The sequence below is a fragment of the Gallinula chloropus genome (genome assembly GCF_964237585.1).
Source record: "Gallinula chloropus genome assembly, chromosome: 4".
Classification (NCBI taxonomy): domain Eukaryota; kingdom Metazoa; phylum Chordata; class Aves; order Gruiformes; family Rallidae; genus Gallinula; species Gallinula chloropus.
Window position 1 is genome coordinate 13876469 of NC_140088.1, and position 27665 is coordinate 13904133.

At 35.3% G+C, this 27665-nt stretch overlaps 1 protein-coding gene across 1 annotated transcript in view; it reads right to left on the minus strand.

Moving 5' to 3' along the window:
* Positions 1-27665, minus strand: part of FMN1 (formin 1) — a gene marked incomplete at both ends in the record, with an annotated part of 128315 nt that overhangs the window by 21724 nt on the left and 78926 nt on the right. Inside the window, 2 exons of the mRNA XM_084262770.1 lie at positions 12509-12601; positions 26957-27077. Coding sequence (XP_084118896.1) covers positions 12509-12601; positions 26957-27077 — 214 coding nt within the window. The remainder of the gene's footprint in view (positions 1-12508; positions 12602-26956; positions 27078-27665) is intronic.

A 27665-nucleotide genomic window follows, 5' to 3' on the forward strand; every position in this document is an offset into this window, starting at 1 on the left:
AAAAAAACTTTAAGTGTTATATGTACAGATTCCTAGCTACTAATTTTTCTATTACGTGTAACTTGCTTAATTTTCTTTATCTATTTATTTCTAGCTGGTATGCTTTACAAACTCATGGAATTCAACAGACAGCCTTTCCAGGCATGAAATTTCCATGAAGCATTTCCATGATGTAAATATTTCATAGCATGTCTAATACAGGTTTTTTTACATATATAAATGTATATATATATAAATATATATATATATATTGAAATATATATATACACAGTGTATTAGAATGCAAAAAATCCCCCAAACAAAGGATCCGATGTCCATCAAGAGATCTTTCTTTTGTTGTATGAGTTAAGTAAGAAGGTCTGGGAGCAATCGAATCAATGAAACTTGGCCTACTGCAGGTCTGTATTTCAGAGTTAGTTCCCAGATGGATTCATTAATGTTTAATTAAGGGTTGAGTTCGCGATACAGCCTTTCTCTCCCTGGAAGGCTAATAGGGTCACTCTTGTCTATTTAGACACATATTTTTATTGAGATTTTAGGAGCTTAATATCTTAGGATTTCTAACTCTGTCACATTTGGTCAAAATTGGCCAATGCATTAAAAATTACTGGCAGGGGAACAATCAATGGGCAGTGTGAGCACATAAGCCTTGTTTCCTTTACCTCTTCTCTAAATTAGAAAATGTCACATTTTTAACATGGGATTTGGCTGTGCAATTTTTTTTAGATGGTTTAAATACTGGTATAGACATCTTAAATCCTTTCAAAACAATCTTCAGAACACTTGCTGCCATGAGGTCTTAATCATGCTTCCTTGAAACAGTCCGTACAAGTTTATTTTCCTTTGCAGTGGTACAAAAACTGTTTTTAACTAAGAAACCCACATGCAATGATGAAAATGTACAAATGTTTCTATCATACAAAGAGTCTCTGTGCAGTCTTGGAAAGCTGCTTAACAAACAAGTTTTCCCATAATCAGGAGTATTAGTTACTGACCTGTATCTTAAGTACTGGCCAAGGATTAATTAATTAACATTTACTATATAGCAATAATTAAACATTTTTAGAATTCAATATTTTTAAAGTTACCAAACCATAACAAATTGCAGACATCTGTATACACACAGAGGTACACACCACCAGCAAAACACACTCAAGCAACACGTTCAAGGAAGTGTTTATTATCATAGGTAATAAAAAACCTAGGAAATTATGTTTTCTTTTAAAAGTGATAATGCTGTCTATAAATGTGCCAGAAAAAGTGTTGAAGGTAATTTTACCAGAACATTAGTACCAATTCTGAATTAAAAAAAGAAAATTTATTTTCATAAAGTCCTGTATTTCTTAAAACATACACCTCTTAGTACTGTCCCTATATTGTATTCTCTGAGAGTTTATTTTTAAAGTAAAGCTATTTTTAAAGTTAGCATGTACACAGAAAGGTAATTGTTTCATTAAAATTAGGACTAACATTAGTTTTACTTTCCTGTGTTCTGGAGTTTTAATTACAAAGCAAGTATCAGCATTACATTTTAAAATTTATTCCAGTTAAATTATTTGAAACTGCATTCTGTTAAAATGCAATCAAGCCATTAATCTCTCATTCTCCCACACTTGTGGTTCCTGAGAATAAATATTTTTAAAGCCTATTAGTACTTAAACATTACAAAATATATTCTGCTGATTTCTTTTAATAAACACTTATAATGTGCCCTTATTCCAAGATTAATCTTTGAGGTGACTAAATGTATCTAAACAGTTTGCAGAACTGAAAAATTAGCTCTAATCCTTTCAAACAGAACAAAGTTGAATCCAATCTGTTCTGTGTTTGGGAAAACTAACTATCTAGATATTCTGTAACTACAATCTTCTGTTGTAAACAGAAGTAAAAACTTTAAGGAGCAGCAAATTTTTATACCAAGGGCAATACTTTTAAATATCTCGATGATTATTAAAACCACTAAGAAGCAGAAATCTTTCTCAAAAATTTAAGAACAATATAAAGAAATTTAGTCAATTTGATGGTGAACCAGCAGCCAATCTGGTGGAAAATGGATGGAAAATTGTACAAATGTAATTAAACTAATTTCAGAAAAGCTTGTGAAATTTGTGGTCTGAAAATTTTAGCTATTGTGTTGCCTCCTCCTGTGGAATGATAACAATGATTTATGAAGCTAAAGTAATTTCTGCTGATTGAGCTTGGTCAAGATTGTTTGCACATGATCAGCTAAGTACAGCAATGCATGATGTGTAGTGGCCCCACATGTTTGAACACACTAGGACATGCTCTTCTAGGTGATCCAAAGGATGGGGGGTGTGGGGTTAAAAGCCGCTGCTTTGTTTTCCATACATTTTCCACTCATTAGGATACACTCCTCTTGCAAAGTAAGCCACTTCTGGTGGTCGTGAGCAAAGTCTCATTGTAAATGCACAGCAGGATAGTGGCAAAGCTGAGATTAATTCTCCATAGATTTATATGGACTTTTCTCACTGTTGATTGCTTGTACTGTTTCAAAGGTGCGTATGTTGCCTTTTTTTATTGCTGGTTACTGACTTTATTCTAGCATATGGTGGTTGGCGCCATGACACAAAGTGAACATTTTATACTAGAATTAAAGTGGATATTTGACAGTTTCTGTCAGAAAGTTCAGAGCAAAGAATTTGTGAGACAAGATTTATTGCATATTTTATATGGGACACATCTGTTTCTTTGCTACGTTTTTGTTTAAATAAAAAATGCAATGAAGGTTCTCTAAGAAACAAAGACTGTCAATAAAAAGCATGAACAGAAAAACTACATTATTGAGAATGAATTTAATCATTCTGACCTTCTAAAAATGTGCTGCTTGGAAGTATGACAGTCACCTTCCCCTTTTTGTTCAGCCATATAGACAGGATGGGGGAGGAGATTTTTCAAGCCCAAACTGATTCCTAAATATACAGCTACACACATTTAAGGGTAAATCAAAGCAAAATGAAAATCAAATTAATCTAAGTTATTCACATTTAAATGTAAGGTGAAATATTAAGACAGACATTTTTTTTTTCCCTTCAGCATCAATAACTACATCTTAGTGACATGGAACTTGGTAAATGAACATTCCTTGCTTTGAAAATTTCTTATAAAACTACAGATCATGTATAACAAGGTATACAGCAAAATTCTCCACATTTATCTATTAACATCATGGAATCTGGTATAAATTAACCTCTAAAGTTCTGTGTTTTAGCCTTCATCATACCCAAATCAAACTGAATTTGGAGAACACTTAGCAAGAAAACAAAAAACAGTATGCCTTATGCAAGAGAGAAAAAAATATTTTGGTGAAACTTGGAATTTTTAATCAGGAACCTTCCGTTTATATAGATTAGTAATTAGCATGAAACCCTAAAAGTCAGCTTGAGAAATATGAAATTAAAATAGGATAGAATTACACAGAAAATTTACCTTGATACTAGTTTGAAAAGGCTGTAATATGAAATGAAAAGTAAAAAAGGGGCAAATTGGACCTGCGATATTTCTTCTTCTTGCCAAAATATAGGATACTATCTTGACAAAAGCATTTTTTAAGATTCTTTTAATCAATGTTTTTACAAGAAACACCAAATTACATTCAAGTTCAAAGCATGTATTTTTTCTGAGTGTGCCTACATTGTGATAAACATACAGAAGAATATTTAAAAAAAATGATCTCTAAATTTCTAAATAAAACCCCTAGGGGAAAGTAAAGCATGCATGACATATTAGTCAGGCCATTTAATTCATTCCTAAGAAGCGTTCAGATACTACTAAGATGAAAGAAATAAGACTGAGTACAAAAGAAAAAAATCTTGATTTAAGACTGAGAAAACCAAGAATTATTATTGCATCTACCTCATCCATGTGGGTTTTTTACAGCTTGCTTATTTTCTACTGAACCCTATGCTGGGATTATCTGGATTTCCTATATCCTCCTCCAGTGGATCTAAATTTTTTTACACATTCATGTTTTTCATCATGAAAAAAGAAATAATAGAATATGAGTATTACATAACAGGCCCAGATAATGGGAGTGCGGCAGCTAAGCCCCTGACTGCAGACTTTCTGCTGACTGTTCCTCTGGATTAACTCATCATTTATGAGGTACCTCCCCATGTCTTGGAAATTAATTTTTCTCAATTATAATAATAGGTCCATGCAAAAGGCAGACCGAAGAATAGAAATACATGATAATTATAACTTAACTGAAATCCTAAAAAATGGAGGAAATTCCAACTGATCTATTACTAGAAGAGTGAAATATAATTGTACTCACAGTTGAAGCTTTATTTGACTACCATTTTAATGTGATCTATCAAAACACCCAAAAACTATTTTTGAGAATGATAATTAAAACATACCAATATCATCTGTATGTATTATGCTGGTATAAGTCAGTTATAATGAGCTTAATTCTTCTTCATTTTTTCTCCATTAGAACATGAAAGTCTTGACTGGACTTAAAGTAATAACATACTTTTGAATTCCATGCATCTGCATCTATAATGATAGAATATTCCTTACATCAAATATTTAATACAACAATTAATTTACAACATTTTTGGAAATGTTGTAAGGTGTTTAAAGAGAGAATTTTGTAGCAACCTGGTGCTTTCTCTTTTAAATAGCTTCAAATTTGTGAGAATACTGCAATTTTTATTTATGTTCTTTAAACAAATGGACCTGCTCCATCCTGTTCAACAAGTTTAGGTGTTAACTATTTTTTTTTTTCTTAGGAAAAAGCTTCCTTCTGATGGCTAACTCCTGTCTGGCCTAAAGATTTTGCCTGTTACCACTGCTTAAGAAAGAAAAAACATAATTTAAACCATAACAGAATCTAATCCAGAGACCTCCAAATTCTTGATGACATTTTCAGTATCTAGTATTTTTATGAATCATGCTCAAAAAGCAACAAACCAGGTTTTGTACCATGTGTTTGCACAGGCAGAAAACACAATTGAGAAAAAATGATCAGCAGACTAAAATTACTAAAGTCTTTAGAGAAATTCTACATAAAAATGCGGATCAGATTAAGCATGTTATTATTATTATCAGTTTGTGTTATGGTAGCAGTGAAGGGTATTTCCAAGCTTAATCCAAGGACGGTGGTGTGAAATTACAGGGTACAGGGGACAAACATAAGGTGAGAGTGACCAATGTGATAGTAGGTATTGAAGTCTTTTGAAAGACAGTGTGCTTGGGCCCTTCATTATTTATTAAGAGCATTAATCTATTCTGTTCAGTCCTTTCCAATTCTTGACTCCACTCTTTCCTTGCAGTAATAGCTTCCATATTTGTAAGCACTTGCTCATAGCATATATATTCACAGAATCACAGAGTCATAGGGGTTGGAAGGGACCTCGAGAGATCATCGGGTCCAACCCCTCTGCCAAAGCAGCTCCCTAGCACATATTGCACAGGTAGGCGTCCAGACGGGTCTGGAATATCTCCAGAGGAGAGTCCACCACCTCCCTGGGCAGCCTGTCCCAGGGCTCCCTCACCCTCACTGTGTAAAAGTTCTTCCCCATGTTGGTGTGGAACTTCCTGTGCTCCGATTTGCAGCCATTGCCCCTTGTCCTGTCTCCACAGACCACTGAAAAGGGGCTGGCTGATTGCTCCTGCATCCCATACTTAGGGTATTTATAAACATTAATAAGGTCCCCCCTTAGTCTTCTTTTCTCTAGACTGAACAGTCCCAGCTCACTCAGCCTTTCCTCACATGGGAGATGTTCCAGGCCCTTAATCATCTTCATAGCCCTTCTCTGGACTCTCTCCAGGAGATCCCTGTCTTTTTTATACCAGGGAGCCCAGAACTAGACACAATACTCCAGGTGGGGCCTGACCAGGGCAGAGTAGAGGGGGAGGATCACCTCCTTAGACCTGCTGGCCAAACTCTTCCTGATGCACCCCAGGATCCCATTGGCCCTCTTAGCCACCAGTGCACACTGCTGGCTCATAGTCAACCTGTCATCAACCAGGACCCTCAGGTCCTTCTCCACAGAGCTCTTCTCCAGCAGGTCATCCCCCAGCCTGTACTGCTTCAGGCAGTTATTCCTCCCCAGGTGCAAGACTTTGCACTTGCTTTTGTTGAACCTCATCTGGTTTCTCCCTGCCCAGCTCTCCAGCCTGTCCAGGTCCCGCTGGATGGCAGCGCAGTGTTCCTGCGTGTCAGCCACCCCTAAAGTCACCAGCCAGTGGGCATCCTGATTTCCTGCCAACCAAAGCTTTGACATGGATTTAAATTCTACTGGTTCACAGAGTTTGAATATCAGTAGGGTAAGACAAAGATGTAAATAGCAGACCAAATCCAGATAAACTGCATGCTAGCGGCATTGACCACTGTGCAGAGAATAATGACACAAGAAGAAAAGTAGATAAACAGGAAATCATGCAGGAAATTCATCAGAATACCATAGAGAAGAAGAAAGCAGCCGGACTAAAATAATAGCCTAATAGGATCCCTGTGAAAAAACTACAGTCCTGTTTACCTCTAAGCTTATGATACAGGCACTGGAAGAAATCCAGTGGAATTGAACACAAAATAAGTGTTTCGAAGAGAAATGTTACTACTCCAGACAGCTGACAGTGGCTATACTAATGGTATTGGTAATTCTAGGCATGGATTTTATAACTATCATATACATCATATTTTTTTTTATTAAATCTTGAGTATCAGACTAACATTCATTATGTCACTCAGTTGCTATTAATAGGAAATCTTCTGTCGTGAAATGCCAATGACTTTGCAGCAGCTACAGTAATTCAATGTAACACAATCGAATTGAAAATAAGCTAGAAGGAGCTGTTGTCTCCAAGAGATTCTTTTCTTGTCTTCTAAGAGAGGATGACGCTGCATTTTTAATTACAGGTCCTTCTAAATTGCATTCATATTACACATTCTAAGGGAGCGTAACCCTCCAATTTTTATAGTAAGTCATGATACAGTGGAAGTGATTATAGCAATTTGATCTATAACTGCCTCAGAAATAAGCAATTGAAAGTTTCCTGAAAAGTCATAGTTTCAATTAACATAAATTTTCAGGACTTTGATGCTGATAATTCTTCTGGTAATGTAGGAGAAAACATTCATTTCAGAGCAAATTCTTGTTCTTTGAATCAGCTCACTGTCAATATTGCATTAGTTAGAGGCATATGGATGCAATCACATTCCAGGACACCTTATTTGGTGTCTTACGGATTGAGGCTATTGTCTAACTATACAGACTCACAGTACCACAGCAATAAGGTTCTGTGCTCTGCAGCCTCATGCCAATTTATGTAAATCACTCTTTCATCTGTTTAAATACAACGAGCTTTGAGTGATGAAAACAGTTATGACTGTCACAAACAGTTTGAAAGATTAAAGTAATTCTGCTGCTGGCATATAAAACAGCGCTCCACATCTAAACACAAACTTTGCCTGGTCTGTAATGTCATTGCTGGGAAGGATAAAAAGTTTTAAGCAAACATTATCACTGCAAGGAAATATGACATATTTTTCATGTTTGACACTGGACATAAATATCCTCCCACACTGTTTAATGTGAGAACTGCATATGTGTGGCAGAGATAATAAAACATCTCAGTGAAAACAAATGAAGGGAAAAAAAGAGTTATGATAAGTAGAACGGAAAATAAAGCTTTGAAGTTAAAAGTCTTCGTATTTGTACAGTTTATTCACAAAAGGAAGAATCAGTATTTGATATGCAGACTATATATTTACAGAATCTGAAAGAGTCTGATGCCCTGTAGAACTGGTTATCTTTACAGAGAGATGGTTTTGGTTGACAGAAGTCCCTCCCTTTCCATCCTGCTCGTAACTTTGGACACTTAGGTGCATCATGTGCCTTTCCCAAACAGCTTTGCTTTCCACCATTAATGATTTTCAAAAACTGTTCTGCCTTGACACCAGACTACTTGCTTCCCAGACCCTGCTGTAAACTAAATTAATTCCTTTAATAGCAAAGTCTTCATCAAGATGTTATATTCTTACAGAAACGAATAAAGGCAGCTATGCTCTTCCTATGCTAATTGCTATAAAAAATAAAGAGGTTTTCATTTGCACATTCCAGTATATGAGAGAGGAAATTGAGCCCAGATTAAAGTTTTTACATGCTTTCTGACCTGGCACCAATGAAGGGGAATTTGGTACCAGATTTTGCAAGTTCCTCTATGAATTTTTGTTATGCTTTTCCACATTTATTAAAAGGGACAAACAATATGAAATAGACGAGTGGCAAAATAAGAATTAAATTTATTAAGGCAAGCCATCTACTCCTATAATGTCATTTACTCTATGATTTGTCTTATTCTTGAGAGAGTCCATGAGCGGAACAAAAGATGTCATGAAAAACTAACACCAATGGCTACTGGACAGCATCTCTTCTAGTGAGGTTCAAAGCTGCAGTAATCAAATTCTTTTCTCCTTTTCAAAATAGAGTATTTTACATGTAATTATGCTGATTTTTTTGTGTGAAAGAGGTTCATATCAAATGAGTTTTCTTCTAAACAATTACGAGCAAGAATTTAATGGACTAAGGAGCATTCCAAACCAACCTTTAATTTAATAATTTCAAAGTTCTTTTTGCATATCTTGTCAATTTAAGTGGCAAACATTATAAACATATTCTGAACAAAGAACAATAATTCCACCGAAAATGCAGCAAGTGTATAATAATTTATAGTAATTCTTACGTTTCCATATTATGGCAAAGCTAATGTAATTTGTTGCATATAATCTAACTAAATCTACCAAAGTTTATTTCCACTTGGAGAATAATCTAAATCCTTTTCAAAAAGCATGGACATATCAAATACAGCTACAGAAGTATTAACACAGTTTACACAAGATGCCTTTCATGCGGGAACCATGACAAAGGTCTTTCACTCCAAGAAATAATAAAAAAAAAAAGCAAGAGTATTTAACATTCTGTGCACCAGAACAGTGAATGCTCTCTGAAAACTGTTCTAGCATCACATACAAACCAGCAAAACTAGGAATAGAACCTAAAGGTTCTGGCACCCAATTCCCTGTTGAAGGCACCAGGCTACGTTACAATCAGTTATAGAAAACAGCACTGACATCAGCAGAAGTACAGTTTATCCCCTCTAGCATTTTAGAATGTCAGTCTCCATAACACTTGCAGTGTTTTTTTCTTACAACAGAGCAAAGTATTAGATTTAATTGCTATTAATTGTAATTAGGAAATGTAAACAGTTCAGTTCAAGTTTTTCTTACAGTATTTCCAACTTAGCATTGACTAGAAATCATGGGAAATTGTGCGTGTGAGAAAAACCTGAATATCTATGAGTTCCAGCCCTATTTTCAAGCCAGAAGTTTCAGAAAAGCATTGGAGCTTTGGATACTTGCTGTGAGCTGGCAGAAAGATAACAGACAATTTTTTTCTTACATTTGCTTAAACCAGCCACAACTCTTTTTAAAACAAACAAAACTGAAAGCAGATGCTTAACGGATGCTCAGTATTATCAGTTAACTCCTAATTTCAGAGAAGCAGCGGAGTTTCCAGACACACGTATCTAAACTGAACATCTGAGCTTGACATTTGTTCGATACCTGTTCTAGGACCATAAATCAAGATAGGTTTCTGTGTTATCTTCACCTATCTTTAGAGGAGAATTTGAAAGGATTTCCGTTCTAATGCCACAGAAAGTACCACCGACCAACTATGGAGATTCATATCCATCAGGGTAATATTTATAGGATCTGAACCTACTAACAACTCATCTCAGAACAAGCTAGATGAATCAAAATGATGACATTACAAATCATACACATTAGACAAAATACATACCATACAACATAATTTTATAAAGCAAAGGGAGAACAAGAGAACATAAGAAAAAAAGTTGACAAGTTAGTAAACCCTGTGTTCTTGTTCTTTGTAGAATATAAAAACCATGAAACACTAGAAAGTGATGAATAAATTTCATAATTATAAAAAGAATGCATTGTCCCTGGACACTGTGCAGGAATGTATTCTGTTTTAAAAAAAATATTAAAATGTATATATTATTCACCAACATAAGGATAAAATTTTCTGTTATACTGACAAATATAAATATACCTTGATTTTCACATCAATAGGTATAAGGTGGGCAAATGTTTGAAGGAATATTTTAAATGTTAATGCACAATTGAATTGCAATTTTCTCTAAAGGAGAGATAATCTTCTTCCAAGAGCAATTGGATATTTTATCACATTCCACTCATCAGAACGTCAGGTAGCTCAGCTTTGCAAGAGAAACCAGGTACTGCATTGCCTTGTTTTTGGGGATGTTTGCTATTCCTTTTGCTGGTTTTAGCTGGGGTGGAGTTAACCACCTTCACAGCAGCTTATATGCACTGTTGGATTTGTGACCAAGAGTGTTAATAACACATCCATGTTTTAGCTGTTGCTGAACAGTGCTTGCACAGCACGGAGGCTTTCTCTATTTATAACCTGGACACCCAGAAAATAGGCTGGGGGTGCAGAAGAAGTTGGGAGGGGCCACATTTGGAACAGCTGACCCCAACTGACCAAAAGGATATTCCATACCATGTGATGTCATGCTCAGCAATAAATCTGAGGAAAGAAGAGGGAAGTGGGGGAGGAAGTTCGGAGTGATGGTGATTGTATTCCAAGTAACCATGTGATGGAGCCCTGCTGTCCTGAAGATGGCAGAACAGCTGCCTGCCTAATAGAAGTGGTGAATGATTTCCTTGGTTTGCTTTGCTTGTGAACACAGCTTTTTCTTTGCCTATTAAACTGTCTTTATACCAACCCACGAGTTTTACCCTTCTGACCCTCTTTCTCACTCCACCAGTGGTGAACGAGTGAGCAGCTGTGTGTTGCTTAGCTTTCTGCTGGAATAACCACAACAGTCCTCAGGAGATCCAGGGTGTAAATAAGGCTTAAAAAATATGTCATATGATCATGGAAGACACTGTTTGATTAGGGGCTTGCCAAGACCTGGGCAAAACTGAATTATGGTCCTGATCTATAACTGACTCTCTTGTTTTGACTGCTCTGATGCATTTCTGGCCAGTAGTGACGAAACAATACAGACTGTTCAGCTCTAACAAGGTAATTCATAAAGTACAAAAAATCAATTAATCTATACAAGATACAAATACACTGATCTGATACAGTACTTTGACAAGCAAGACCAAGAAGCATGCTGGAGATCATAATGTTCCTGTAGAAATACATATAGTTCTATCTCAATCTGGATGTTATTTCTAAATGGCAAATGAAAATTTCCAGTAAAATAAACTGGAAAGATAATACAACTGTCCTGCACCGACATAAAGATGTTCTATCATAATTTATTTTTTCTACAAATTCTGTGGCAAGAATTGTGCAGCTTTAATACTGCCCAAATACACTTGCAACTGAAAGAAATATACATCAAATAAATATATCCATTGAGCTCCACGGCCTGGGAGAAGGGTAATGAAAAGTAGTAGTTTATTTAACAATGCAACTTAACAGGGTCTACTACTTTTAAAACATCCTGTTTTCACTTATTGAAGTATTTAATAAGATAGCCTCTTAAAATAAAGTTATTAAAAAGACATTAGGACAAACTTTACAATAAGGATTAAGCTAATTCAGAAATCTGAATAATCCCTAACAGTAAGTAAGCTTTTTGCCTTGATTAGTAGATTTAGATAGTTCACTTGACTTCTAGGACAGTAAATTGTTAGACTGTTCATGATTTCTGTGAGAAATACTCACTCTTTGGTAATATTTAATTCATAAAAATTCTTAATATAGTCATCAGAAATGTAGCACTTACCATGTTTACCCAAATAGTCTGTACTCATACAATCTGGGCAGAAAAAAAATACTGTTTTCCCCTATGTATTTTGCACAGCTGCAATGGTGCTGGCAGAAGCAGATGGCTGGGAACAGTCTGGGAAACAGGTGAGAGCTATTCTTTTCCACAACAGAAACCTGCATTTAAATTGTCCTTTTGAACATGATCACATCGTACTGTGTATCTCATCCCTGACTCTACCCTGGTAAATAATTTCCTTAGTCTATTTCTACAAGACAAAATCTGAGTTAGTAATTTCATAAGCCTACATCATTTATAAAAGATACCATTATTATGTGGACTTTCTCTAGAAAGGTTTTTTTCATTCTAGTCTTCCGTAAACCTGAAGCTTTATATTCATTCTGATAAATTCTGTCTATGGTGAATATACTTTTCATTTTGCCTACAAGTAATGATAAAGAATGAAGTAGAAAATATGCTATAGGAAATGGGTAAGATCAAAGGAACAATGATCTTTGACAAGTGATGTCCAAGATCCGTGTAACCATTATTCTTAACATGTATAAGGCACATTGGGAACATAATCCATAACAGACAGTAGGAATTCTCAGAGGCGACAGATATTTAATGCATCTTATATTATGTATAACTTTGTAAAACACTATACTATTTGCTAATTTTTTTGTTGTTGTTTTTCAAATGTGGTTACCTTTCTGGAAGAATTCCTCTAATTTCTCCTTGAAGGGCTGGAGATGCTCTTCAGAAGACTCTCTGCAAACCAACTTCATCTGCTTTTCAGAGGCTAAAAAAAGAAGTTGAGAGGCATTTGTAGCAGAATTTGTCTACTGGAAGTAGGTGTCAACACTGAAGAGAGAAGCCTACATCTAAATTGGTTACCTAGACATACTTAGAGGAAATGGAAATAAATAAGCACTAAGGAATCCAAAATTACATTAAAATAAAAGTACCAATACTATTCTAGCATAGCAATAGAAAATTTTATACATGCTTGAAGAGTGGAATTTGTCTTTAGTAATGACTCTGTCTTAAAACTCCAGCTGTGTGCTGAGACTTGCTACTAATACAGCCTGCCTCACACACAAATTCTAGATTCATTTAAAGCTCTATACGTTGTTTCTGTAGTGAGTGGAGGATGTCTTGTATCTGGACTGATCTTAATCAGCCAATGTCAGGCATCCTGTATTCAACCATTTTCCTAATGCAGATGCTAGAATTCAGCTTTACTTCAGTATTCAAATTTCAGGCCATGATATGAAATAGTAGAAGTCTGTAAGAAATAGAAGTCTGCAATATATTTCCTATTTAATCTGTTATTTTAAGACCTGTTGCCATGCCAATTTCTAAAAACTCCAGGTTATTTGACATTTTACAATTCCTAGAACTTATAGTAAACTTTGTAGATTTCAGGGTTTCACGTTAAAAACGCAATGAGACTCTTAGAAATAAAAATGCAATTACTTTCCATTCAGCAACTGAATTTATGAACTTCTGGAAACAGAAGTTGAGAATTTGTATTAAAATGCCATCTTAATGCAAGTTTGCAGTGCAGTGAAAAAAGTCAATGGAAGTTTGAAACAGATGTATATATTTTATTGTACAACCAGTAGTGTGCGTTTAATACTTTTATACCACCAGGACTTAGTAAAAAAAGACAGCTTTTCAGTCTTACAGAGGATAAGAAATGCACTTGAAAAGTTGTTGCTATGGAAAAATGCTGACAAGATACCTGATCCCTCCTAATTGTATATTTTAATTTAGCATCCCTCCACAACTCATGTAGGCTGTGGACTATGACATTAGTGGGGAGCAACAGAGCTTGTGTAAAATGGCCTGGGTTACAGTCTGAATTTATCCTTAATCTCTAGTCTTGCAAACCGTAGCATGTGACAGACCTCTGAAACTGTTCAGAGTAAAGTTAATGGATATTTGTTTGTATGCCAGATAGTAGGCAGAATGGAGCACTAATTTAAACATAACAGATTGGGGAAGAAAAGCTTTTATTAGGTGCTGAGTTATGTGTCTCTAATAAATTAAATTAAGAAAAACAAATCAGAAACCAGGAAAGTTTATGTGACTTTTAAAGATTATTTTCTTACGATAAATACCTCTGACCATTAAAAATTTGAACTTTCCATGAATGTTATCATACACTGAAAGAAATTTATGTATACTTAACATTTATGTTTGTAGAATTAGAAGGAGATTTCTACAGCTATTCAAGCAAATTCTAACACTTTACCTTGGAAGAAGATGGACAAATTATAATTAGGGGGAGGGGGAGAATCTAGTAAAATAACTGAGAGTATTGTTAAATTTCTGGTTGGAAGCTTGAATAAAGCAGGAGCTACAAGTTGGTGTGGTTTTTTTTTCATTTAAAAATTCTACAGGAAATTATAAAATGCAGTATTTAAAAATGAGTTTTCATGCACATTAAATTAAAAAAGTGTAAAAGTAATAGTACAACTTTTATGTTTGGGCATTTGGTATAGAGTGACTATAGAATGCACACGATTTACAATCATGTAAAGTTACAATGACTACAAGTCAGTAATTATTTAATGAGGAGGTTAGATGCTTCCTACAAGCTTTAATAACACAAGATTTAGAAAGATTACTTAGATACGTACTGTGTAAAAGTTTAAATGACCAAGCCTATAATTAATTGTTTCTAAAAAAAAAAAGCACATATTAAACACCCCTCCTTTTTTTTTAAATAAAGATGATAAACATTAAACTTAATCAGATGACAAGAAGTACCAGCGTATAGAGAAAAAAGCTGGTTTGAATAAGAATTCTTAAGAATCTTAACATCCTTCATATTTGGAATGAGAGGAGAGGAAGAGTAAGCAGAAAGGCACAGAAGAGTAAATGAAGCAGATGTCATAGGATAAGTGAATCAGAGGTGCTGATTAGAACTCTAGAAGTTTGAGACAAGATGAAATGAGATACCAGTTTGCATTGCTAAAGTCATCTTGAAACAATGAAACTGAAAGAGACAAAAGATGTCAAGTAAATGCTGGCAGACTATAAGAATTTACATTATTGGAAAGCCATAAAAAGAGACCTTTGGATGATTCTCTAGGCTGCTGATATTTAGCTAGATGATATCTATCAAAACCTAAAATCTATCAGCTGACTTCCTGAAGTTCTTTCAAATAACTGCCAAAATAGGCTGAAGGGCTCTGAGAGAGCTTTAGCTTTCAGCCAAAGGAATTAAGGACAAGAGTGATGAAGTGAAAATCTGTTAATCACAAAAGCTATGTATTTGCCCTATACTGCTTAATCCTCCTTTAACTGACTCTGAACTTAGGTTATACTTTACACTTTAACCTATATTTTCAGTCTACAGACAGACAAAAAAGTATCAGGGCAACTGAAGGTTAACTTAGTCTGTTTAAAGTCAGTCGACTGCACTGAAATATTTGAAAAAATAAGTCTATTTACTTCACAGAATCACAAGGTTAGAAAAGACCTTTAAGTCCAACCTTTCCTGTCCTATGCTAAACCATATCCCTAAGTACCTCATCTACCCTTTTTTTAAACACATCCAGGGATGGTGACTCAACCACCTCCCTGGGCAGCCTGTTCCAGGCCCCGACAACTCTTTCAGTGATTTTTTTTTTTTCTAATATCTAATCTGAACCTGCCCTGGCACAGCTTTGTGCCATATTCCCTTGTTCTAACACCTGTTACTGGGCTTAAGAGACCATCTCCCACCACTCTACAACCCCCCTTTCAGGTAGTTATTGACAGTGATAGGGTCTCCCCTCAGTCTCCTCTTCTCCAGGCTAAACATCCCCAGCTCTCTCAGCCGTTCCTCATGTGATTTGCCCTCCAGTCCCTTCACCAGCCTGGTTGCCCTTCTCTGGACTCGCTCCAGGATCTCAATGTCCTTCTTATGGTGAGGAGCCCAGAACTGGACACAGTACTCAAGGTGTGGCCTCACCAATGCCGAGTACAGGGGTACAATCACCTCCCCAGACCTACTGGCCACACTGTTTTTGATACAAGCCAGGATGCCATTGGCCTTCTTGGCTGTCCGGGCACACTGCTGGCTCATATTCAGCCTGCAGTCAACCAACTCCCCCAGGTCCTTCTCTTCCTGACAGCTCTCCAGCCAGTCTCCCCCAAGCCTGTAGCACTGCATGGGGTTGTTATGTCCCATGTACAGCACTCTACACTTGGCCTTGTTAAACTTCATCCCGTTGGTCCCAGCCCATCGGTCCAGTCTGTTCAGATCCCTCTGAAGAGCCTCCCTACCCTCAGGCAGGTCAACACTTCCTCCCAGTTTAGTGTCATCTGCAAACTTACTGAGGGAGCATTCAATCCCTTCATCGAGGTCATTGATAAAGATGTTGAACAAAACTGGACCCAGGACTGAGCGCTGGGGGACGCCACTTGTGACCGGCCTCCAGCTGGATTTTGTTCCATTCACCACCACCCTTTGGGCCCGTCCATCCAGCCAGTTTTTAACCCAGCTGAGGGTCCACCTGTCCAGGCCAGTGGCAGCCAGTTTCTCAATCAGAATGCTGTGAGAAATGGTGTCAAAGGCTTTACTGAAGTCCAGGTAGACTATGCAGAATGGTTCTTGCCCAATACCTATAAAAGAAATGATGGCTACCAACCATATGTATTTTTTAGGCTGAAGACCTCTGGAACATCATCAAATTTGCTGTGGCACAGGTATGGCAAAGAATGATGGAAGTGTGTTCAAAAGAATCACAAATTAGATACAAATAAAGACAGACTTGGAAGAGAAAAAGGTTTTCATGACAGGGATTTATCACAGGCTTTGATTAAAATGGCAGTTGTAATTCTACATATTAAAGTCAGCAGGTCTTTGTTGATCAAGATTTGTAATACTGGTGAAAGGCTACCATGCACCTCTATGGCCAGCCTCAGCTCTACACAATATAAAGGTTAGTGGGGTTTTTTGTTGCTTGTTTACTCAAAAAATTTACTGTCAATATATTGTTTAAAAAATAAAACTAATATTTATAAAGTAGAAATACTCAGTCATTCCAAACATCTAAAAAATTAAAACTGAATAGTCCTGTTCCATGAGTTGCTCTAATTTTCTTTGCTAAAAAGGCTGTAACACATCTGAGGGAACATTCCATGACTTTTAAAATATTTTGTTCTCATATTCACTACAATAGAAATCCTTTCCTTTTTAAAATATGATTATTTTAATAAGGTTTTTAACAGAATGACTCTGAGGTACAGGGTGCTATTATGCATTCTTTCTTTGAAATAAATTCTGAAAAGCTTTCTGAAAACATTTGTTTCCGAAATGTTGAGGTACCTTAAGAAATTCTGAGGAATCCAACAGCTAGCACACCACTTGTACATTTCTCCTCTCACCGTCTCATTCCAAACTAATCATTCGAGCAAATAAACAACCTGTTTCATCATTACTCAGTTCAGACATATGCAAATTCTCCGTTACTCTAATAAACTTTTGGTTTATTTTCTTGATATGCATTGCCTGTTAGTGAAATTAAATGTAATACGCTACTTCAAAAATTGTTTATTTCTAAATGAGCTATTGCAAGAAAAAAAAATAAAAAGAGTGTGCAACAGTATTTGAAAGCACTTCGAAATTGTTGGATGTACATCATGCTTCACCCACTGCAAATCTTGGCCATAGAAATGGAAACCATTAGCAAAACATTAAAACAAAGCTGGAAACTGCTGATTATCAGTTTGCCACTGTCTTCAGATTTAATGCAGTACTTGGCTCAAAAGTTCTTTAAAAATCCCCAATATAAGTGAAAATATTTACAAAATAGAATGTTTCTCACTTAATGCCTATTGGGCAATAGTCTTTTAAAACTCCACAGACACTTGTAAATCTGTCAAAAGAATCACTGCCCATAAACAAACTTTCATGTAAAGAGCATTTCAGTGTCAATCAGACAGGATTTGGAATTTTTTAAGCACCATTTTTAAACTAAATGCAAACCCAGAAATAGTTTAATGTTGATAAAAGTGAATTACTAACTATTTACTCACCAGAACTCTCCAGTAGCATTTACAGGAATCATCCTGACAGTGAAACCAAGTATCAACGCCCTGAATTCCTATAAACCTGTCACTGACACTATCCCCAATGAGTTATGCCACTGTGAGAGCTGCTAAACTCCCTCCCCCTCACCCTTGTCTGCTCAGAGCCTGGCAGGTTATACTGCCACGCTTGCTATTTTACTTTCTTGTTATAATGCAGGCTTATCTTTGACAGGAGGGTTAGTACCGGATTAAAGGACATTTGAAATCATACTGCAAATAAACTTAGTGTAGCACTAAATAACCCCAAAGCTTTGTATGAGAGGATCTGTGACTTTTTACAGTGCAGAAGCCTGTTACACAATTTGTGCCTATATACCCAAATAAGAAACTAATAAACATCAGAGAAAATGCAAAAATTTAAATTGTTCAGAAAACACTATACGACTGCCTCATGACCTGCTCTGTTTACACTTGCTTTATCACACTTTCCTGCCCTGCAAAAAACTTTTTCCAAGATACACAAAAAGTTACAGGAGATGCATGTTGGACACTGTTGACGGATTTGGTTATATTCCCTTGTTATTACATGCAACTTAGATACATATTTATTGCACGCATGCAAGCAAGAATGTTAGCATTATTACAATCCGTTGTATCTCTGCTCTTGTGCTTATTTCTAATCTTGCAAGTAAATGTTTCTTTTCAGATAGAATTTTAAATGTAAAGAAGGGAAGAGATTTATCTTGATTCCCCTGGCGTACAGTATAAGAATTTCGACAGCTTCCAACTGCAAGTGATTATGCTGCTACTGACCCAGAAAAGTTTGAGAGACAGTATTTTATTTGCATTTATGGACACACACTGACGATCAGTACAAATCTCAATGATAGCAACACACAAAGGTTCAAGCACTAATGTGCTGGCTAGAGCTGGGATGCCCAATATAGAAGCTTTGAATCTAGAGAGGGAAATGCCATTATGTGGGGTGTAAGGTTTTCTGACACAAAAGTATCTGAGAAAAATTGTGGTGGTACTCTATTCTTAAGCTTTTTTTAATTGCCTTAAATAAAGATCAACAATTTAATGCAAAAAATGTTATCACACATAAAAGTAAATGCACCATTACATTACTAAATAGACTATTAATTGCCTGTGCAGTTACTTTTCTGTGAAGTTTTTTCAGCTAATTTAGAAGAAATGTGCTTCTATGCACAATTATTTTCTTTGCTTATTAATAATTCAATTTTCTTAAAAAGCTGTTTCAGAGGACAGGAACTAATAAGTAAAACTTTAAACAGTTCGATCCTTGTCTGAAATAATTTTTCCTCATGGCACACAGAAACAAGTATCTGTTTAGGTGCTCAAGCTCTCATGTGTGAATGAGACAGGAAAACGTTCTAGTGATAAGTCCTGACCTGTGAAAAGTGAAACAATTGAATTAATGGCACACAAAACACCCTGTAAAATTCAACTGTTGTAATGGAGCTTTAATAGAAGCTACAATTCTCACAAGTTTGATCAGATATTCTAGTTTTGTCTTTCAGGTATAAGATTTGTGAGCATTTTTTGCTTGAGCTTTTACAGTATGTGATAGCATGCAGAGGAACTCTCAGACTTACATTAATTATCACTAACTTAAAAGAAAAATTGGTTTTGCTCCTCGCTTTGTCAAAGGGTATCAACATTTTATGTAAATAATTTAAAAAACTTTCTGTTAAGATTGTTTCCTAAGAATGCATTTAACAAAGTGAACTGAGATAGCTAGTAAAACTAAATATTTTTCACACCATAGCAACATATCTGAGACTCTGGTTAATGTATTCTCTCTGAAATGGTAGTTTACATTCAGCGTGTCCTTCAGCAGAGAAGTATATTGCAAGGGACTGAGCAGCGCATAGAAATGAACATAATGACTAAACCCTTATAACTTTCCAGTCAAGTTTGTAAGGCTCCTTAAGTGACTCCAGCACACATTAGTAGAAAGTTTTAGTTTAGTGTCGAGATTCAAACATACGGACCTTTGCATATCATCAGGATCAGTCAGGAGTGCAAGAACATGCGCTACCAAAACCCGCTGAGAAATCAGAACATTTCTGTCTGAACAGTACCACAAAAAAAACCCAACAACCCAATAATAATATTTTTAGTCAAAAGAGCGAAGTTTTTCACACTGCTAGGAAAAATAAAGACCTTTCAAACACCCAAACACATTATTACTTAGCTTACTGAACAAAGGATCAGATAGAAGGGAATTGCTGGGCAATGGCTGAAACACTATGTTTATGAGCTGAAGTTGTAGAGGCCAGAGAAGTGATCTCACGTTTCCTTCTGTACTGCTTGATCTCTGATTTTCTGTGCAAGACAGATCATAAAGTTCCACCTAATTAATTCTTCTACCGAGTTTATGGCTTTGGTTCAGCTAGAGCATCCTGCTTAGATTTAAAATAATGTAATTTCATAAACTACCTACAGTACTAGTAGGAACATTTCTCAGTGTTCCTAATTAGCCTTTTTCCTCGTTAGCCTTATTACTGCTAATTTGTATCCCACTGTCTTCGATCACTGGCAATACATACATAAGCAAGTGCCTAAATTCTAGCAGAAATCTGCCTCTTCTTTTGGTGCATACTTCCTCAAAGAGGAGAAGCCAATGAGATCCACAAATGTGAAGTCGCTGTTCTTCCCAACACTAGCATTACACACTCTCCAAACTACATAATTCATCATACATCACACACATTGATAGGGACAATATTCTCCCTGTTCCCAGATGTACACTACCTGCTCCCAGATGTGTACTACACAGTTATGTACCTAATGCTTAACACACATATATTTTTATATAAAGGGGACATGGAAAAGTGCACAAAAATCCCAATTGTGGTAGTTTCAGGATTCATTTCAGAATCTTAACATTTGCATGATTATTTTTAACAAGAAATTTCTGAGGATTCTTTAACCAAAGAAAAAATATAAAAGAAGAAAATTAACAGCATGCCATTGTTTAACCAACAGAACGTTTTGTCTCTTGCCTTTGTGCACACATGCAGACATCTGCTTCCAGGGAATAAACTCTTCTAAAACATCATTGCTTTGCCCCTCTATTATATTTCTGAATCTTATTAAAACCATTCCACACTATTCTCTATTATCACAAACTAGAAAATCTAATGGAATTTGAAGAAATGATCCACTTAGGAAAATTTCCACTTAATGTATTCACATACGAACATTACCAATGGAACACAGTCAAAATGTAGTTTTATTGTAAAATGGAATCCAGTGCACATATACAAAATGTGTTTTTTAATGCCTGCATTTTATCTTTGCCAAATCAAAACAAACCGAAATATATCTCATCCTGCTGAGGCAGAATACTGTTCAAAGGAGGCCAGAAAACTCTGAGAAGGAAAAGAGCGTATTTTTGTGAACTCTTGACAACAAAATAACTGTTCTTGTATGAAAGTGTCCTTTCTCTTTTCCTTACACCATTCTGCATTGCCTCAAAATATATCATTTTAAGGTTGGACAGTGCAAAAATGCAGCAATATTCATCAGGTATGAAAGAACATGCTCAATTTATGCTAATGTCTAAAGAAATTCCACATGCAACTAGTTGGGAACTCATGTTCCACCATCCAGTTCAAATTTCTATTTGCCTGCACTTCCAAAATGTCAAGGTGAATTTATATATTTAAAAGTGCAATTAACATGAAGAATTAAGGTGATTAGTTCTGGGAAAGTATCATACAACTTCCCTGCTCCTGCTGGGAAAATTCTTCTAGAATATGTTGGTCAATCAATGTCTAAATCCCAGTTTTGAACTTAAAGTAGACTAAAGCTACAACTGGTTGAAAATATTTTAGGAAAAGGCCTTGACACTTTTTGAATACTATTCTCCTGTAATGAATAAACAATCGCCTTTTGCTAATACTGATTGATCCAACAAATTATTTAGAAAGTTAACATTCAAACTCATACAATATTTAGTATTTTCATGATGTGGTCCAGTAATCCTATTGGTCTATTTTTATTGATAAATTATTGTATCATGATTATCCTAAAACTCTAGTCCATAAACCAGACTTTATCTGAGGCCATATTATGTAGGAAGCAAATATATAATTCAATGTAAAACATTAACAGATTCAATTTATTTCTCCAACTGTGCTTATACAGAAATCTAACAAAACCTGAAAACGTCCCTATTCATTAACTGAAAACATTTATTAATATTTAGAACAAAAAATTTTAATTGGTTGACATTGTGTTGCAGAAACCTTGAAATCAGTTTGAAGACTGATGGTAATGCACACATTTAAAAATTTTAAATTAACTTCTGTGAATGATGCTGAATATTTTACTTTTGCTTTTGCATATATTCCTATTGGTAAATATATTCCTTTATAATACTTGATAAAAACAGATGTTTTTCAGGATTTTAAAGCAGAAAAATCAGAAAGCTTTAGTCTTAAGTAAGCATGAGATGATTATTTTTTCTTTTCACAGCTACCTCCTTGTCTCTATTTATGGTGACAATGGCTACAGCAACCAAAAATGAATGACTCTTCAATTTCCAACCATTTCTCATTTTACATTACCCTCCATTCTTGTCTTAATTTTGCTACACATGCTCCCTGAAGAGGCACTGGATAAGAGCAATGTATATGCAATACTTTAGTCTGATCTAGTCAGCCATGCTAAGAGACTGGGTTAATTAGCCATGTTGCTGGTATTGGTACAGCAATACCAGGGCAGTCACATATATATAATATATATATATGAAAAAAATACACACAAATTCATATCTGAAAAAGAATGTATATATGTCATACCACTGTTTGAGAATTAAATTTGAATTAAGCACTTGAAGAAGAGACAGAAGAAGCCAGATTTGCTCAGCCTAGTGAAAGCTAACTGGGAATCCAGTTAGATTTTCACTTCAGCCATCTAAACAAGAGCTATAGAGAAGATGGAGCCAGACTTTTCTCAGAAATGCACATCTAAAGAAAAAGCAGTAAGAGCCACAAATTGCAGCACAGGAAATTCTCACATGGGATACTGAAAAATATTCAAGATGATTCAGCACTGGAAAAGGCGCCCAGAAAGGTGTTGGAATTTCCATCCTTAAGATTCAAAACTGAGCTGGCCAAGACCCTATACAACCTTACCTAAGTATGAACTTAGTCCTGCTCAAGGACTTTGGACCTCCAGATGTACCTTCCAACTAAAAAGTCTGCATTTCTCTCTGATTTTAAAACACTTGTAATACTTCTGTATGAAAACCAATGTGAAAACAACCAGTGCAGCACTGTCATTTCTCATTTGTCCTAGGGAGCCTGCTTTGGCAGGGGGGTTGGACCCGATGATCTCTTGAGGTCCCTTCCAACCCCTACAATTCTATGATTCTATGATTTTTACATGCATAGTTTTACTTGCTTCCCTTTTAATCTTTTCGTAAATGTTATATAACTTCAGAAGATGGGTTTGCCATAAACTGAAGTTTTGATGAAGTTCCACTACTTAAATGTGGAAAAGTTGAGGTAAATTAGTTATACATGACACAGATCTGTCAGTATTAAGTTAAAACGTCCCCCGTTTGAAACCATTTCTCCTGGAGTACAGAAATCCAAGAGACAGTTGTAAGGAGGTGATACATGCTTGTTTCTATTCTAGATGATATTATTTCCTTTCAGTCATATATGTGTTTTTGTAAATACCTACATATATACTCATACACTCAGTCAAGTTAGTAATGTAATACATATATACAGTACTGAAAAAATATTAGTTTGAAAATGTATCTCTACTGGTGGTAATGAAAGAAGGTGAAAGCAAAAGTTATGTGGATTTTCAATAGGATGAGAATGTTACAATCTTATACGAAATGTAAAGTTATTAAAAAAGAAAGGTGTGATTCTTGAAAATATTCAGAGTGGAACTACCTTGGTTTTCACTTTTTAACCATTCAATACATATTTCTGTTCTTTCAGTTGTTAGGGTCAAGAATACTAAGTTATAATGCCCATTACAGTAAATGATGCAAGGTAACTCATACTTTCTGTTGGCTAATGGAGCAGCATTTTAAAATTTTACAAACTGTATTGCAAAGAACAATGAGTTGCAATCTACAATGCAACTAATTTTGAATAATTAACATTGTTCAACTTCGGAGCGAAGTGAAAAAAAGACTCACAGTGAAACTTATGTATTTCTATCATAATTTGGTAAAGTGGCTTTTTTGTAAAAGTCTTTTGTGCTTGTTTCAGAAGAATACCAATCAAGTGGCATTGCCCAGACTAGAAGAGAAATCAAGTTTGGTCACAGGCAAAGGAAAAAGTAGAAAACATTGCCCCAGACAAGGAATAAGACATTTTATCATATGATGCGAAGCAAACCTTTTTTTCCCATAAAGATCAGCTGGAAAACGAATACTTGTCAAACTAATCTTTTTGCTTATGCTACTTTGCAATATTCGAAAACCTTGGAAATACACTGACTATACAGACATGGAGTGAAAACCTGAGCTTACAGAGAACATTTCTTTTTCCCTTGCCTTTAAACTGGAAGCAGATTTCGCTCTGAAATTTTCACCTCACTACTTAATATTGCATTCTTTTGCACTTCTTCTGCCCTAAAAGCCTATATTAAAGGCATATTTTTGTTTATCATTCTTTTTAACCTAAAAATGTTGTCATTACAAAGTTTGGTCTGGAATACGCATTAAAAACCTGTTTGGTTAAGGTTCTCCAAAAATTGTATGGAACTGAATCTGTTTATCTGAAAAGGATGAAAGGGTTTGTGCTCCATCTAGATTTGAACTTTTGGTTCCACAGTGTCTAGGTATTCCAAACCAGAGGTTTACACCATTAAGACATGCCACTCATGATAACTCAATCTTTCCTATGTTAATATCCATGCTAGAAAAATAAATGACTGTCTTGAAAAGCTAGAAAAAATATTTTTAAGTGCTGAATGACAACTATCATTGATAGCCACTAAAAGTGGCTATCAAAAATGCCATTTCAGGCACAAGAAGTGATAGCTATCTTTTATTAAAAAAAAAAATCATTCTGTACATATCTCAGAAAAATATGTCACTAACAAGAACATTAGTTTGTTCCCTAATGACACACAAGAAAAAACGCTTTTTCATTTATTACCTTTGTCTCATCCTACTTCCAAGGTAATCTGTTTAAGACTACCTTAGCCAACCAAACTGTGAAATAAATCCAATGTACCCTATAACACAGGCAGCCCCAGTTAATATTGTTCAAATTATTTACATCTGAAGGGCCGCGCCTGTCTGGATAGCTGGGCCCGACGCTTCTCTGGACTTGGTTTCTGCTACTCACATCTGTTTCAGCTTTAGACTTTCACTGGTATTCTGCCAGCAGCCACAACTTTTTAATGGCTACAATAAACTACAGAGACTCATCAAATCTTTGTTGTACGTGTTAAAATTATAACCTCTTCAATTAAAATTTTGATTTAAAAACAAACTACAACATTATCTGAAGAAAAAAATTGAAAGGGAATGTTCGAAAGAGATACATTTTTATATTAGTGATTGTTTCTTTGTTCAAATGTAAGAGAAACTAATCACATGAATGTTTGTTAGAATTCTGCTGCATATTTCTAAGTGATAAAATACCAGCATCTGAAAACATTTCCACAACCTTTTTTGTTTCAAATCTTTGCTGTCATTAACTTTACATGTTAATTGTTTTGGCTGCGTTTCAAATACATCTCTATAAAGAAGGATTATGAAAGCAACCTCAACATTTTTCCAGATTTTCTATACATACCTAAGAATATTTTTTCTAGAAAACAGAAATCAGTGATTACAAGAAAGCTGCAGTTTTTAAGAGTTAAAGCATTTAACTTTTCCTACTTGCTCTGTGTCTTTGCAATGTAGAACAAATACGATTTGAATGCCACAGCCTCAATGCAGATCCTGCAAGACTAAGATGCATGACAGCACGACTACAAGCTGAAAAAGTACAAGATCAAACACAGATCACGTTTCTGCACAAACTAGCCCAAAAGAGGGCAGGCCAAGGGGTTTACAGGGCCAAGCGATGAGAGGAGATAGAGCACTCACTTATGCCCGGGTCGAACAAACAACAACTGATACTTTCCTACCACACTTAACCTTTGAAACTACCCTAAAGATGGCAGTGACCTATTCCAACAATTTCTAACTGTAAGGATAAATTACTTTGGAACAGTTTTCATTGCATTAGATAGAAAAAAAAATTAAAACCAATTCTCTTGTTCAACTCTGATTCTAAAAGGACTCTTCCATTTTGATGCAGATGTAAATGGAGAAGTTTTTATAAGCTTTTATGCAGATTTTCTCTCAAACTCTATATTTTCTATATAAAACTGCTTCAGTAAAAGGGAGCAACATTTCCTTAACAAAAAAAAAAAAAAAACAAAAAACCCAGGCTTAAAATATTCAGTCATCATTTACTGGATTTAGTTTAGAAAGTCACATGAAGCACAAAATAAAAATGAAACTGCTTGGAACACTTAGAGAACAACCCTTCCTACTTTATTTCCACTCAGTACCTTGATTGATAGATGAGTTGGGTTTCTGAGCCCCTCTTTATAATAAACATTTTTAAATGTTTATTTTACGTCCCAGGGTGAAAATATTTTCAACTGGAGCTTTCCATTTCCCTTTGCTGTGCCTTGGCAAGCTGTGTTTTATTTCTACATTAATAGTATTCAACTCTTTCTTGTAGCTGTTAAATTGTTGTTATACAAGTTCTGAAGAAAGTATTTATGTTATGGAACTAACAGATATCTACGCTTAAACACACAGTTCTGGAGAAGCCAGAGGAAAATTCACACATAAGTAAAGAAAATTTCAGAAACATTTATTTAGGGGCCTTTCGATTGTAAAAGGGAAAATTACTTTTCAGTATCTTTACTTTCATTTTTATTAAGTCATGAGTTTGATTTTTTTCTTTTTAATTTATGTGAGTAATTTGTGCCACAGTGTAAAAACTCTAAATGAATCAACACTATAAACCTAATTAGCAATAAGAAAACCTCATAAAGGTCACATTTTAAATGGCACTTTGTTGTTCGCAGAGCAAATGTGAAAGTTCCCAGTTACCTTCTAGATCTCTCTTCAGTTTCCTTAAGTCTTTTATTAGGTCTTCAAACTTAACTTGGGAGGCCTGGAAAAAATCCTGTGGTTCTGGTAAAGGAAAAATACTCTTGTCTGTTCCTGCTTCCTAAACAAACAAACAAACAAACAGGCCACTATGAAAATTAAATGCATTTGCAGTGAAACAAATTACTTTCTTTGAAACATTATCTATGAAACACTATTCTAAAAGTACAAAAATAATATATTTTAAATTGTTCTTGCTTAAACAACAAATCATTTAAGGTGAAATCCAGACCATCCTGTGTTGAAATTTCCTTTCAGATGTTGTAAAGCAAACTGTGCTCAATTTAAACTACAAAACAACACTGAGCTCACAACTCTTCAGTTCACTTTATACAAATAAAGGTTTAGATAAGGAATTAGAATGTTCTTAAAAACAGATAACATGAATGCCTTTTTTAATGCCACAACTGATCTTATGCCAAAAGTTTGTGATTACACTCTCTTCCAATTCACTAAATATACACAGACTTTACAAGCATAAATTGAAAACAATATTTATAAGTTGCATCAAGCATTTTATACAGATAGAAATACACAGTTGAAGGTTTATGCAGCTAAATAAATCACAAGGGTTAATGCCTGTACGGAACTCCTAAGTACATACTCCTCATTTTAGTCCAATAAGGAAAAAAACACACCTCAGAAGCAG